This window comes from Triticum urartu, chromosome 7A (assembly GCF_056163025.1).
Source record: "Triticum urartu cultivar PI428250 chromosome 7A, HENAU_Tu73, whole genome shotgun sequence".
NCBI lineage: Eukaryota > Viridiplantae > Streptophyta > Magnoliopsida > Poales > Poaceae > Triticum > Triticum urartu.
This window is the reverse complement of record NC_141879.1, coordinates 566,315,794-566,332,003: the sequence shown is the minus strand read 5'-3', so window position 1 is coordinate 566,332,003 and position 16,210 is coordinate 566,315,794. Positions and strand designations below refer to the sequence as shown.

Below are 16,210 nucleotides of genomic sequence, written 5' to 3'. Positions count from 1 at the left end.
GTAAAACTCGCTTATCCCCCAAGCGCCGTAATCGATGGCGCGGTTGGGTTACCCACGCCCGTATTGATGAGAATCCCGTGATAAGGGGACACGATTTCTGCTTCCACAAGACGTGTCAAAAAATTGCCTCGCGTTATGTGCGGGGCTAGTTAAAGGAAACGGTTTGAATAATCATCGGGCTCTGACATAATGTCGTGTTGCCAAAACAAGTCAGCAAATTGGATTTGTGGAAATATTATTCTCTCTACGGTGGTATGTGGAACTTATTTTGCAGGGTCGGACGCTATCCTTATGTTCAAATTCTTCCATGGTATATTCGGAGGAGGAACCCGCCTTGCAATGCCGAAGACAATACTACGCGCCGGACTCATCGTCATTGAAAGCCTGGTTCAGGGGCTACTGTGGGAGTCCTGGATTAGGGGGTCTCCGGACAACCGGACTATATTCTTTGGCCGGACTGTTAGACTATGAAGATACAAGATTGAATACTTCGTCTCGTGTCCGGATGGGACTCTACTTGGCGTGGAAGGCAAGCTAGGCAATACGGATATGGATATCTCCTCCTTTTGTAACCGACCTTGTGTAACCCTAACCCTCCCCGGTGTCTATATAAACCGAAGGGTTTTAGTCTGTAGGACACAACAACTACAACATACAATCATACCATAGGCTAGCTTATAGGGTTTAGCCTCTCCGATCTCGTGGTAGATCTCCTCTTGTACTACCCATATCATCAATATTAATCAAGCAGGACGTAGGGTTTTACCTCCATCAAGAGGGTCCGAACCTGGGTAAAACATTGTGTTCTCTGCCTCCTGTTACCATCCGCCTTAGACGCACAGTTCGGGACCCCCTACCCGAGATCCGCCGGTTTTGACACCGACAGCAGGCTTGCAATTGAAAAAATAAATCTAGTTGCATATTGATTTAATACATTCATGGTATTACGCATGGCGTGCAGAATTATGGTCAGGTTCCATTACGTCCATTAAGTCCAGTTGCAAGCCACAAAGGACAGACAAAGAAAATAGAATCATACAAACCAAAATGACCAAAAAATTGCCCCATGCGAGGCAAAATGAGCACCTTCAGTCTTGTTGATGACATGTAGTTGTATGACAGAAGTGATATTTACATTTCCGTGTTTGATGATGGACAAGCAACTGACATCAGCAAAAAAATCATGATTTTAAAAGAATTCATAAATTTAAAATAAAGAAATTAAAAAAAACTAAAATAAAAAACAATAAAATAGAAATAAATAGGAAAAAAAACCTGACAAATAAAGAAATAGAAAGAGTGAGAAGAGACATCACAAAATGGATGTGAAAAACATTTAAACAAAGAGTTAGCCCCGACTCTTGCAATTGAACGTACAACCCATATGAAAAAAAAGCCCAGACAAAAAGGAACACGAAACACAACACAGTCCACCGCAAGACAATCAACGTACGAGAAAACCAGTACGAGTGCTACGATCAAAATTGCACAAATATTATAACACCTTTAATCGTGTGGCGTAGGACTTAGTTGTGACATAGCTATGTCGCATCAAGATGTGAATTAGCAAAAAGGCACGAAGGGGTATTATACTAATTTGTTTTGTGCATATATCACAAAAACCAATTGAAAGTATTGTGTTCAAGTGAAAAGGGCAAATTCTCCAAATTTCAGTGTAAGTAGTGGCCAAAAAAAAACATTGACAAAGAGTGGCCGGTCCAAAGTAAGTTGGGGCAAACAATATCAAATTTCCCCTCAAAGTAAGATGGCACATACTCTCTCCATCCTAAAATGTAAGATCACACTATTATATCATTTTTCATATTATCATAGAGTTAAACATGATCTTACATTTTTGGGGCGGAGTGGTACATAGTTACCCAATCCACCACAAACCAAACACATATACTCCCTCCGTTTCTTTTTGCTCCGCATATAAGATTTGGTCAAAGTCAAATTGCACAAAGTTTGACCAAATTTAAATAATAAAATATGAACATCTACAATACTAAAACTATATAGTATGAACATACGTTTCATGGTGCATCTGATAATATTGATTTCATATTGTGAATGTTTATATTTTTTAATATAAAGTTAGTCAAACTCTACAAAGCTTTACTTTGATCAAACCTTATATGCAGACTAAAAAGAAAGGGAGGGAGTACTACTTAAGTTACATGCGGGAGACCATCTCACAAAATTGCCACAACGGACAGGAGCTACGGAAATTTACTTACAGACAAACGTGCCCGCTGCTTGTTAATCTCTTCCCCTGAATTGCAGGGGGTGGGCCCCTATAATCCCTAATTAAGTGTTGCCACTTCATCCCGTAAGCTTCAGTCTGTAATTCCTATCCGTAAGTGTAGCATTGTTCGACCATCTCATACCCACTTGATCTCCTCCTCTGCCAAGGAAAGAGCTTTGCTACATCTACAGGCGATTTGTCACGGAAGGGGAGTTACGGACTGACATGACCCAGTTAGAATCAAGGGGTGGGGCCAGCTAAAATCAAGGAGGAGTAAATTCGTGGTGGATAGGAGGACACATCTCCCCGTGAAATCAGCATGTAGCACTCTTTCCGTAAGTGTAGGATTTTCGGCCAAGGAAGCGACAAGGCGCCGGCTCCAAGCCGTTGCTGGAAGAACAAGAGCGCCGCCAGCAACGCTGCTCCGCACAATACAACCACATCCCACGCGACACCAAAGAGGTCGCCGCGAGGACTCGCGTAGATGTCAGAGGGGCTCATGCTCGGCACGTAGACCTGCCTCCTGACCACATCATACACGTGAGGCGCCACCCGGATCATGGTGCCGCCCATGTAAAACCACGGCGAAATCGCTCGGACTCTGGAGCCCGACAAGGACGCGTTCAGGATGACCTGAGGGAGCAGGAAGCCGTCCAGCATCAGCCCCGCGTACGACACGATGCCGTCCCGGAGCGTGGCCGCCTCTCCACCGACGCTACCGGCCGGCGAGCCGCCGCGGACACTGATCGCGTGGACGGTCGCGGTGATGACTCCTCCGAGCAGGTACAGCGGCAGGCATACCTTGAACACGGCCCTCTCCGAGACGGACGTCGTCGCGGGTTCGCTCCGACCGGCGGCCGGTCTCAGCCGGCCGACCAGCGCCAGCTGAAGAAGGCGGAGATGCAGCACGAAGACGACCAGCGCAGGCACACTCATCATCACCTGGTTCAGCTCGAGCCACCCGCTCGTCGAGCCAAGAGAGTACTGGCTCCTCCTGCTCATGAAGATGACCTCGAAGCTGAGCGCCAGAGGGGCGAGGTGCCCCAGGGCGAGGACGGCGAGCATGGTGATCGACGTCGCCGCGGCCGCCCCGGGGCTCTTCCTGGCGTGGAGGATCTGCAGGGCGGCGAAGACGCACGACAGCGTCGTGGAGGCTACGAGCGCGACGCTCTCCAGGTCCATCCTCGACACCGCCTCGGACACTTGCTCCGTGTACATCCCGTACAAGGTGATGTTCATCGTCTCGAAGAAGAGACGGTCGGACCTGTCCCTGAGGCTGCTGATCGCTCCGCCGCCCCCGAGCCCCTCGAGGGAGGCAAGCTGCACGGTGATCAGTATCCGGCAGTCCGTCGAGCCGTTGCGCCGTTGACAGCCGGCCATGCTCAGGATGCCCCTCCTGGGATCATACACACCCTCTGCCGAGGTCGAGATTCGCCGTTCTTCCTCTGGCCTATGGGAGTAGGACACATTCTTGGTTGGGCGCAGCCACTCGTTGTCCGGTGGAGCATACCAGTGTATATCGTAGCTGATTCTCAGCAGATCGTGCTCCGTGTCACCCGCCGCAGATCCGGGGAGGGAATCGTCGGCGGACCACCCATCCTCGTTTACCATCACCGAACCAATGGCGACCGGGTGAGCCTCGCCCCGCCTCGGGCTGTTTGCCACGAAGAAATGGAGCTTGAAGTCATGGTAAGCAGAGTTGCCCGGGACCGGGAACGATCCTCTGATCTTCTCCTTGTTGATCTTCAGGTCATGCTCCTTGGCCACGTCGAGCATCGTGTCGTTGTAGGTGTACCTCACGTCCGAGAGGTTTCTTCTGTGGTCGTGGATGCTGAAGGCCGACATCACGCCGCCGGTCCTCCCATGAGCCGGGTTCCAGAGCGCGCCGGCCACGACGCTCCGCTCGAAGATCGTCCACTCGGACGGGAGCCAGAAGCTCAGCTCGATCCCGCACTCCCGCACCGCCAGAGTTGACGGCATCGGCACGGAGCGCACCACCCGGCATGCTCTGAGGCAGAGCATGTCCCGGGCCGAGTCCCAGTGCCCGTCGGCCACGACCGCCTCCTCGTCCACCAGGAATTCAGACCGACGCCCCGCGTCCCCGGTGTCGTCGGAGAACACCACGTACGCGCGCACGGCGCCGTCCGGCGTGCACTGCATCCGGTTGACGTGCATCCGCGGAAGCTTGGCCGGGGAGCCGCCGTGGTGATCCTGCAGCCTGTACGTGGTCACGAGCCGCTCTTTCAGGTCGTCGCACACGAAGCTGCCGCCGTCGAGCTCCCGGGGCGAGCCCCTGGCCGGCTGCACCGGTGGGCTGCAGGTGGCGCGCTCGCCGTACTCGTAGTCGTCGCCTTCGGCGTACGCGAGCAGCTGGATGGCCCCGAAGCCGGCGGAGCCATCTAGACTGCCGTTCACGAAGGGATCGGCGAGGCTGGAAGGACCGGGGACGCGGAGGCGGAGGGCGACGTCCGCGTACCGCTTCACAGATCCGTCGGCGGCGGGCTCGGTGCCCGTCCCGACCATGCAGAGCTGGAGAGAGGCGGAGGAGTAGTAACCGTCGAGGACGAAAGAGATGTACGCGGGGACGGTGTAGTTACCGCGGTTTCCATGGCGCCGGTGGTACTCTCCGAAGCGGGGCCCGGCGAGGGTGAGGGTGGCGGTGAGGTGGACGAGAGCCGGGTCGGTGGTGCGGACGGCGCGGTCGGGGAAGAGGGAAAACGAGCGGTAGCTGCCGTGGAGGTGATCGTCGGGGGAGAAGAGGCTGCCCTCGCCTCCGGAGAAGTAGCCGTCGTATATCTGGAAGGAGCGGGCTAGCGAAAGGGCGTCGGTGTGGCGGTCGGGAGCGGGTGCGGGAGCGGGGCAGACGGAGGAGTGGGAGCGGGTGGAAACAGCGGCGGAGAAGGTGGCGGTGGACGCAAGGAGAAGCAAGATGAGGTGGCGAGTGGGCTGGCAAGGGTTCTTCAGTGGTGGCGGCGCCATTTTTGGTAGACGCCTAGACGGAGCTGGACGGCTGGTTAGCCGGGGAGGAAGGAGGTCATATTCACTCCAGTGTTACTAGTGGTTGCTGCTGCTGCGAGATGGGGCGTGGAATGGCTTGACTTTCCGATCTGAATCCTTTGATGGATGTCCGATGATCCGATCTCATCTGATCGTGTCCTGAATCCTGATGAGTTCCCATGCTGGCGGTCAACCCTCTCCGTCTTCGTTGACCGAACATGTGGACTATTTTATTTTATTTTGATTGAAAAGGAAGGACAAACCACTATTAGTGTGGAGTGATGGAGCCAACGAACAACGCGTCCCAACTCCCACGTCAGACATAGTACATTTGTGGACGAGATGACTAGATGCCCTGTCACTGGGTGATCCTGGACAAGCTTTGTCAGCACTCAGCAACGCCTTCCGTCGGAGTTGCAGCCGCGGGTCAGTCGTCGCGTCGGAGCAACAAATCGGCGTGGACGGCGACCTACAGCCTCCCTGATAACTTGTCCCAACCGTTTTGCCCCTGCGATGACCCACAGCATCGCCTCCGTCTTGATGTTTTGAACGAGGATTGTCGGAGGTGTGGACTTGTCGCGGAAGACCCTAACATTTCTTTCTCTCTAAATGACCCGACTTACCAGCATGGTTATAGACGGCAAAGGGACATGTTGATCCATCACTCCTTGATTGACCACTCCAACTGCCAAGTTGTGGTGTTAAGGTGCATAAGTTGTAGCCGCTCCCTTCGTCAATCTCCAAACTCTCAATGTGTATCGTCAATTCATAATTGTAAAGCAAATGAGAGGTTGTTTCTTGCTCCATTTAGCACAAACGGCACATACCGCAATTTGGCCAACCATGTTTGGCCAATCTATCCGACGTCCAAATCCTATTTTGAATGGCTAACCATGCAAAAAAAATTGACCTTCAGGGGGCCCATGCTTTTCAAACCATGCACTCCATAGAGGTGTGGGTTGCGCCCAAGAATTGCGCCTTGTAGCATGCGGAGGCCGTCGAGTAGTAGCAATTTCTACCGATGATTTTGTTAGTTTTCCTCGTCTTTGTTGAAGACGAAGCTCGTATTTGAGAGAGGTTGCAAACTTGCCCAACTTGACAAGCCTCGTGCTGGGTGATTGGTGCATGGCTGCTGACTTTTGTCCACTATTCTGCATTCTGCACCGGTCGCCCAAACTGAAGGAGCTAAGTTTGAAGCTTGACATGTTACTAATGCTTACTCCTCCTAGATATGTATGTCTAGTTGCCATTTATTTGCTGCAATAACTTCGGTATCGTTTCGGCACTCTGCAGGCGCACTGTGAAACATGCAAGAAGGTTGAATCTGTAGCGTTACCAGCAAGGGGAGCACCGCTAGTCAGGAGCTATCAAGATATACGAGAGATGCTGCAATTACAGAAATTTTCTAGTACGAAAAGCTCCACCATGGCACGCTGGATATACGTAGTTCTCACAAAAACAAAACAAAAAAGTTAATACTCCATCCATTCGAAAATAATTGAAGTTCTAGGAATTTTCTAAGTCAAAATGTTAAAGTTTGATCAAGTCTATATAAAAATCCGTAAATATCTGCGATATCAAATATATATAATAGAAAAATTCATTTCATAATGAATCTAGTGAAGTAAAATTTGGTTTCATAGATGTTGATAAATTTTGTTATAGACTTGGTCAAACATAATGAAGTTTGACTCAGGACAATCCAAAAACTTTAATTATGTTGAAGCAGAGAGATTACATATACTTAGTTTAAACTCTGGTGTTGTTATTATCCTTCCAGCGTCTTGAATATTACCTTTTGAGGGTGGGGATGCCCTAACACAAATTTTCTTATTGGGCTAGATTTTTTATTATGCTCTTCGTCGGCCAGACCATATTGGGCCCAATTATTGTCGCTGACCAGTTGCTCAGTGGAAAGGCGGCCCATTGCCGTAGCACGCGAATGGAGTGAGTGAGAGCGAGACACCAGTTGCTTCTCGCGGCCGCGCCGCGCCGCCGCCCCCATCGCCAGCTCGCTGCGCCGCATCGCCGACGCCTCGACCGAGTCATCGGGCACCACCACCGCTGTAGCACCTCCCCGACTGTTAGGTCAGTACACCTTCAGTTTCTACCAGCGGAAATCGGAGTGAAGAACCCTAGCTATTTCTGGACGAACCAGTTTAAGAGGTCAGCAGGAGTAGCTAATCACTTGTGCGTATGCACGTCAGATGGGGTATCTGCAGAACGGTGCCAGTGGTGTTACCTAGAGATTGCTAGCTCTGTGCGTAATTTGGTCAATCTCTAGATTATTTGCAAAGACTAAAGTGAGTGCATGAACTGTTAAGTTATTTTACAGATTTATGTGAAATAACATAATGATCACCACATTTCCCTTTTTGTAGCCAGATGAAGTGGGCTAAAATTTCTGTTTGTTGCAAACTGACTACCATACTCTGCATCTACCACCATTTTTGCTACTACTGTTGAGCTTATGTTTAACTGTCGTCAATCATTGAATGTTGTAATTCAAAGTGAAATGTTTTTAAGAATACAAAAAAAATTTGAAGCAGTGATTATTGGATTATTTCAGTATCTTAGACAACATAACTGCTTAGCAAAATTCCTATTAGTGCGTTGAAGTCATTCTCCCCCTACCTCTTTTTTTTCAGTGCAAGAATCAATATTTCCATTCAAGTAACGAAAGGTTGCTAACCCAGTATAGACTTATTTTGCTTAGAAGTTTGCTCGGAAGAAATGTCATAGACACAAATGTAGAAGGATGTTGGCATTTACAGCTGAAATGTTCCACAGAGTTTTGCTCGAGGCTGCATATGTATTTTCCTTTCCTAGACTGTATCCTTTTACATAAGGTCGCATTGTGTGATCGCCAGTACAGCTGCTTCAAGATTGATACCGTCTTGTGTATGGAACCATCTCATCTATCGTGTATATCTAGGATTTCTTCAATGTGTATATCTGTGATTTTGATTATTTATGCATTGGCTTTGCCCTTTGTTGATTCATGCAGCCATCCTGTTTGATAAAATGTCGGCACCTGCATCCATTCCCTGTGGTTCCAAGAGTGTGCGAGGCAACGATAACGGTGTCGACAGGCTCAGCAGCCTGCCCGACGATCCGCTCCACCACGTGATGTCCTTCCTGCCGACGCCGGAGGTCGTCCGCACAAGTCTTCTCTCACCAAGGTGGCGCAATCTCTGGAGCTCTGCACCATTTATCCACATCAACAACAAAGACTTCGTGGTTAAAACTGATGTGGGCACTGCTTGCCTTGATAACCACAAGCTGGAGAACTTCGTGGACCACTTACTGCTCTTGCGTGATGGCACTGTTTCCTTGGATGAGGTCCGGGTCTTCATCACGGGGGGCAGTAGTAAGAAGAGGTCTGTGTGGATTCGTCATGCCATCAAGCACAAAGTTCGTCTCCTTCATATTTCTGGATTCTTCATTTTGGATAGTACAGCAATGTTTCCTTCTCAGTACCTCAAAAGAATCAGGCTCCAGTATGTCCGTTTGAATGATTGGTTTGATAAGCCGCTGAATTACGATTGGCCTGTGCTCGAACATCTAGAGCTGGACAGTTGCATTCTCTATACAAGGGGATTTCATCGAGCTCACTCAAGGTTCTACATATCATCCAGTGTGTTATTGGCAATGATCTCTTGATTGGTGCTAGGAACCTTAACCATCTCTCTATCATTGACCCAGAATGTTGTTCTGGTGCTATAGTAACTTGGGATCTGTCTTCTCTAGTGTCAGCTTCGATTAGTCTACGGTCTGATGAGTTTCTTATGACGTTGACACAGAAGTGGATCATCGTATACTTGATGGCCTTTCAAATGCCACAACGTTGGAGTTTGCTAGGAACGCTATAAGAGGGGCTGAGCAAAGCGGTAACATAGCCAAACAACGATTTGCTAGGAAAGGTGAGTTAGCGGCTTGACATGGCAATATGGGAGGCATGATAAAGCAAGTGGTAGGTATCACGGCATAGCAATAGATCGAGCAACTAACAAGCAAAGATAGAAGTGATTTTGAGGGTATGGTCATTTTGCCTGAGATCCTGCAAGGAAGAAGAACGAGTCCATGAAGAAGACAAACGGACGTAGTCGAACGAATCCTCACAAACGCAACGTTATTGGAACCAACCCGAAGAAGAAACACCGGAAAGAAGCAAACACCGTAGTAAACAACCACCACATAAGCATGACATGATGCACAACCAAATATGATGCATGTCCGGATTAATGAGGCATGGCATGGCATGGCAAAGTGCATAAGCAAACCTACAAATTAAATGGAGCTCCATATGCAACGAGTTGCATAAAGACGAAACACCACATGACTTATTTAGTTCTCTTCCGTTTATGTACTCAACAATATTAAATGTTGATTAACATGGCAAGAGGTGAAGCAAAACAAAACTACCTATCTAGGCAAGTTTAAATGAGGCCGGAAACAACGAACAACAATCCCGGTAAATCCCCATAAGCACATCTTAGGTTTGGTGCTGTTCTTCCCTAAACACAATTTTAGGGTTGTTAAACATGCAAAGCAATGTCACCATGTTAAACTAGGCATTTTTCTACCCCATTTACAAATAAAGTTTGTTAGGTTTGGAGCTACGGTTATTAAGCTATGAAATAAAGCATTTTAACAAGGCATAGGAGCAAATTTAACCAAACAACATTTTAAACATTTTTTAACAAGGATGAAAGTTGCAAATTATTAATCTACACAAAATTCTAAGCAAGTTTCATATATTAAGTTTTTACATGTGATGCTTAGTTTGTGAGTTAAAATATGCATGAAGACTAGGAGTTTTTCTGTAAAACCGTAAACTCTGGATAAAGGACAAATTCGTAGAACGGGAAAAAACATGACATGGGCTGAATCTGAGGCGGACTGGGCTGCGGGGAACTGCTCACGCTGGGCCAATAGCAGCTGGGCTGGCTCTGTGGGCTGCAGGAAAGAGGTGGCGCTGGGCCTTGGGGCGCTAGAGGGGAGGCAGCCCAGGCGCTCGCTTGAGCGAGGCGCGGTCAACAAAGGCGGGCGAGCGCTCGTCTCCATCGCGTGGACGAAGCAGCAGGGACATGGCGAAAGGCGCAACGGACGGGGCGCGGCTCAGGCAAGGCGGCGCGGAGGAGGTCTGGGGATGGGTGATCCATGGCGGAGGCGGCGAGATCCGGCGGTCCTCGGCCGGATCTGACGCAAAACGGCGGCGGTGGTGGACTCGGGGTAGGTCATGGGCGTCCATGGCGTCGATCCCTATGAAGAGAAACGAGAGAGATGAGAGAATCTGAGAGAGACCGTTGCCGGGGAGCACGAGGAAAACAGAGGGGAGGAGGGAGAGGAAGGCCACAGTCCTACTGGTTCGGTGCTGCTCCAGTCCAATGGAACTTGACGGCAGCGACGCAGAAACAGAGCTCACCGGCGCGGGAGACTAGCGAGGGAGGTGGCAGCGGCTTGGTGGCTTCCCGGCGAGCTTGGTCGCAGGGGCATCCGGGTCCGGGTCCGGCAGCAGGGTCTAGGAGGGGGCGCACGAGGAGGAGTTCGGGCAGGGGATCCAGGGGCGCGGTCCCGTTGGAGCTCGAGGGAGGCAATGGATCGATGGATTGGCTGTTGACTGAAATCGAGGGGCGGAGTGGAGTGCTTCGGCTGGATGGATTGATGGGACAAAGGAATTGGGGATGCATCCCGAGAGATTTTGAGTGGGTGGCGGCGGCGGACACGGGATGGATGGGACAGATCCTAGGTTTTAGGGTTGCCCACTATTTATATTGCAAAGGAATTTAGGGTAGAGGTTATCACGTCCCTACGATCGCAATCGGACAGTCACGAATAAAATAGTTAGGGAGTCCAAATAAGAAAACGGTGATGTATAGTAGACGTTTGGGGATGATCCGGACCCAACGGTGATGACTAACCGGGTCGAGTCCGGGACAGCTTTCGGACGCGCGCGCGAGGAGGTCCGTTGCACTGTGCAAAGAGGGGTAGGCATGGGCCTAGGTGGACTATGGAGAGCGGGTTGGTCTGAGAGAGAGGGAAGAGATGCAGCCCGACACGATTTCCGGAGACCGAAAACGTCCGACGATAAGACCGGCTATACTGCCGCTATAGCTATCCGTTGGGGCATCAAACGGACTCCGAACGCGATGAAACTTGGCAAGCGGCCTACTGACAACAAAACAACACCGCACGCCAACTTTCATCCCATTCCGAGAACATTTTCTGGCCACTTATAAAATGCTATTTCGGACGTGCCGCGGGCGCGTGCAAGTGTGTCTGAGCTCAGAACGGACAACGGACGAAACTGGGGGAAACCCGGATGGATGCAAGTTTTGAAAACATGATGATGCAATGCACATGATGACATGGCAAGATGCAACATGCAAGCAAATGGCAAGACAACAACAGCGAATAACTGGAAGACACCTGGCGCATCGGTCTCGGAGCGTCACAACACTCCACCACTACGAGAGGATCTCGTCCCGAGATCTAGAATGGCACCGGAGAGAAACGGAAGAGGAAGAGAAGAGGTAAAACTAAGTTGCTTCTTCACAATTGAGTGAATCCAAAGAACCTTGTGAGGTTGAACAAATTTAAAGAAAGAATACGATGAAGATGAACAAAGTTGAAAACACTCCGTTAGAAAAAGAGGAACAAGGAACATTACGGAAACCTTGTAGGTTGAAAGACATAAGAAAAAAGGTTGCAATGGACAAGAAGTATATGCAAGCACTCCGGTAGAAACGAGATGTACAAGGAACGATAAGGATCAATAACGACAACACTCCGGTTGGAAATGGAAGGCAATCATATGAACTTGGCAAAATGAATGCATTTCGATGAGACTCCGGTTAGAAGAGGAATGATAGACACAACACCCCGGTTAAACAAGATAGAGAAGGAATAAGAATGATGTAATTTGGGCAGCACTCCTACCTTAAATGGAAGAATTTGAGCATGACCTAGACAAGATGAGAGCACACTTGATGAATCAACAACACACTGCCTCCGGAACTATTGAAAGAATGGCACAAGGGGTAAGAAAGATTTCAGACAGCACTCCGGTTGAGAAGGGAGGTAAACTTGATAAGATGAGAGAGCTCGAATGAAAACACGACACTCCGGTTGGATGGATAAGCAAAAGAAAGAACATGAACTTCACAATACGAGATGATGAGTGAAGAGAGCATCATCACAATGCCTCCGGAAGAAATATAAGAATGGAAGCAAAAGAACAGAGAAGAAGACAACAAGTTCTGCCTCAAATGAATTTGAGAGAGCATCCTTAAAAAGAAGGATTGAACGGAGTTGTTGGGAAATCAACAACGAAAAGAACAGGCTTGTTGAGGGCTTATGGAAAACATCTCAAAAACTTGAGGTGAAAACCTGCCACAAACGAAAACAATTGCTTGCTTGAGAGCGACGGAGAGATGAAAACATCTTTCATCGTGAGAATAGGAGGAAACTTGGATTATTGATAAGCACCCCAATAGCAACATTCCTTAGGGAAGGTTTTAGGTGAAACATTACACAAGATAACTCCAACGAAGAGAATGATGGATTTAAAATACCTCATTCTTAACAACATGTGAATTATGAAACATGAACTCAAATTATCATGAATGGCATAATACCACCGCCAATGATACGGTAGAAAGAATTGCACTCCGGATTGCAAGATGGAGAATACTTGAGCTCCTTAGAAAAGAATCTCGATGAAAACTTCGAGAAGGAATTAAATCCTTTATGAACCATCATGTAGAGCCTCCATGACTGTAACACCCTCGATGCGACTATAGCTCCCACGTGTTGAGGCACGACTTAGAGACATAATCGCATTGAAGGCATATGTCGCAAGTTAGGCAATCTTCACAACATCCCATGTAATAAGAATAATAAAGGGGAGAACATAGTTGGCTTACACTCGCCACGTCACATCAAAGTACATAAATAACATTACATCATCCAAACACTCATGGCCCGACTTCGGCGCCAAAATAAAAGATAACCCAACATGCGACAAGGCCCCGAATCAAACCCCAACTAGGCACCACTACTGATCATCAGGAAAAGACACGTAGTAACGCTGAGAGTCTTCGTCGAACTCCCACTTGAGCTCGTACTCGTCACCTGGAGCGGAATCACCTGGACCTGCATCTGGAGTTATAGTATCTGTGAGCCACAGGGACTCAGCAATCTCGCACCCTCGCGATCAAGACTATTTAAGCTTATAGGTATGGCAAGGTTAAACATGAGTGGAGCTGCAGCAAGCGACTAGCAAGTACGGTGGCTACTTATTCGCAAAAGAGAGCGAGAAGAGGAGGCAAAGCGCGAGCGAGAATCTAGAGGAACAACCTGCGCAAGCATTACTCCAACACCGTGTCCACTTCCCGGACTCCGCCGAGCAGAGGCCATCACGGTAACATACTCAGTTGATTCATTTTAATTAATTAAGGTTCAAGTTATCTACAACCGGACATTAACAAATTCCCATCTGCCCATAACCGCGGGCACGGCTTTCGAAAGTTCAATCCCTGCAGGGGAGTGCCAACTTAGCCCATGACAAGCTCTCACGGTCAACGAAGGAATAGACCTCCTTCCAAGACGTTCCGATCAGACTCGATATCTCGGTAACTCAAGACACTTCGACAGGTTAAAACAAGACCAGCAACACCGCCCGAATGTGCCGACAAATCCCGATAGGAGCTGCACATATCTCTTTCTCAGGGCACACTCAGATTGTCCTAGGTACGGGTAGGCCAGCCCAGAGTTGCCCCTGGTGGCCACCGGTAGCTGACAGGTGGACCAACACTCAGAGGAGCACTGGCCCGGGGGGGGGGGGGTAAAATAAAGATGACCCTTGAGTCTGCAGAACCCAAGGGAAAGAAAAGGCTAGGTGGCAAATGGTAAAACCAAGGTTGGGCATTGCTGGACAAGCTTTAATCAAGGCGAAATATCAAGGGGTTCCCATTATAACCCAACCGCGTAAGGAACGCAAAATCCGGGAACATAACACCGATATGACGGAAACTAGGGCGGCAAGAGTGGAACAAAACACTAGGCGAGAGGCCGAGCCTTCCACCCTTTACCAAGTATATAGATGCATTAAGATAACATGACAATATAATGATATCCCAACAAATAAATAAATGTTCCAACAAGGAACGGCCTCCAATCTTCACCTGCAACTAGCAACGCTATAAGAGGGGCTGAGCAAAGCGGTAACATAGCCAATCAACGGTTTGCTAGGACAAGGTGGGTTAGAGGTTTGACATGGCAATTGGGAGGCTGACAAGCAAAAGGTAGGCATCGTAGCATTGGCATAGCAAAGAGCGAGCAAACTAGCATAGCAAAGATAGTAGTGATTTCGAGGGTATGATCATCTTGCCTGCACAGTTGTCAGAGTTGACTGGATCCTCAAAAGCAAACTCAACGGGCTCCTCGTTAGCGAACTCATCTGCCGGCTCTACCCAAACAAGACAAACAAGCAACAAGGATACAATCAACCACGGGCAAGCTCAAACAATAAGATGCAAAGGTGGTATGCTATGCGGGATGCAAAATGCAAGATGTGACAGGAAATGCATGAACCTGGCCCCAACTTGGAATTCCAAGGGTGCCACTGGAAAGATGAGATGAAATCGCTTGAAAACGATATAAAGATCATCGGAGTCGGAGTTACGGTTTGGAAATGGCAAGCGTTTCAAAAATGACACCGGTCTGCGATTTACAGCAAGTAGGCATCTAAATGCAATGCAATGAATATGCTACAGCCACCAAACATGACAAAAAAATACATGGCAAGGATGCACACAAGATGCTTAACAAAAGACTAGCACTAAGCCACGGCCAAATCATCCATTATGAGGTTGAAACAAGCATGTCAAAAACGCAAATGCAAAATAGATCTCAGACTTAGTGAAATTAACACTTATCTGAAATTTCAGATCACGAAGCCCTCTTCGGAGCAGCAAAACAACATGATACAGGACCTTATTAAGACAAGTAAGAACATGGCATGGAGCTACTCAACAAGCTTAACAAAATACCCAAAGTGACCTGGGGCCAAAAGGGTTCACAAAATATAATAACGGGCACACGAACATAACTAAAACACAATCAGTTTTCAGACTTAGTGAAAACTGAGACATGCTGAAATATAACTCACGAAGGCATGTAAACGAGCTCGATGCACTCACCACGGTGCAAGTCATGGCAAGGAAAGCATACATCCATTAAGAAGGCACAAAATACAAGCTAGACATGGCAAGAACAATGGCATAGCATGCACGGATCAACTACAACAACGCCGGCAAAATCGCAAACGAGTTGACGATCTGCCCAAATTCAACATGAAGCAAAAGTAGAGCTCGATTGACTCAAACTAGGGTGCTCCATAATTGCAAACAAAGATATGGATGGATAGATCATAACATGATTAACAAAACTCCTTTACCGATCATCCTCAAAAGAGGCACGGATCACTAGGAAACAAGCTGAACATATGGCATCATGAACTAAAAATCCCAGACTTAGTGAAAACAATTAAGTCCCTGAAAAACAGATTTACCGGGTGCCTCACTTTGCAAGCTTGCACAAGTCACCACACACATCCTAAAAATGCATGGGTTGCACCTCTGGAAAGAAGACAAAATCCATAACAAAACATAAGAAGGACTCACAGGCATAGCATGCACACAATAATTATGGCAAAAATGACAAAAGTCTAAGATGAGCTAGCAGATCTGACAATTAACTCACAAAGTCTCCTTCTAACAGCATTTCAGGCATCAAGATGAGCTCAAATGAAAATGATACAATGGAATGAAATGATGTACTCGTCGAGTCGAACATTTTGATATACTATATGCCCAAATCGGAGCTACGGATGCAAAGTTACGCGGCCTCGAACAAGAGCATATGAAGCCAAAAATTCTGGGACTTGGAAGAAACAAACGA

General features: G+C 48.2%; 1 protein-coding gene and 1 pseudogene across 1 annotated transcript; one reads left to right on the top strand and one right to left on the bottom strand.

Annotated features, from left to right (window-relative positions):
* Positions 1–1,986: 1,986 nt before the first annotated feature.
* LOC125525083 (uncharacterized) lies at positions 1,987–5,464 on the bottom strand. The gene has a single exon (XM_048690110.2). The coding sequence runs from the start codon at positions 5,225–5,227 to the stop codon at positions 2,489–2,491; it is 2,739 nt and encodes a 912-aa protein (XP_048546067.1). The 5' UTR covers positions 5,228–5,464; the 3' UTR covers positions 1,987–2,488.
* Positions 5,465–7,142: 1,678 nt separating this feature from the next.
* LOC125519061 (F-box protein At5g03100-like) lies at positions 7,143–10,451 on the top strand (annotated as a pseudogene).
* Positions 10,452–16,210: the final 5,759 nt, after the last annotated feature.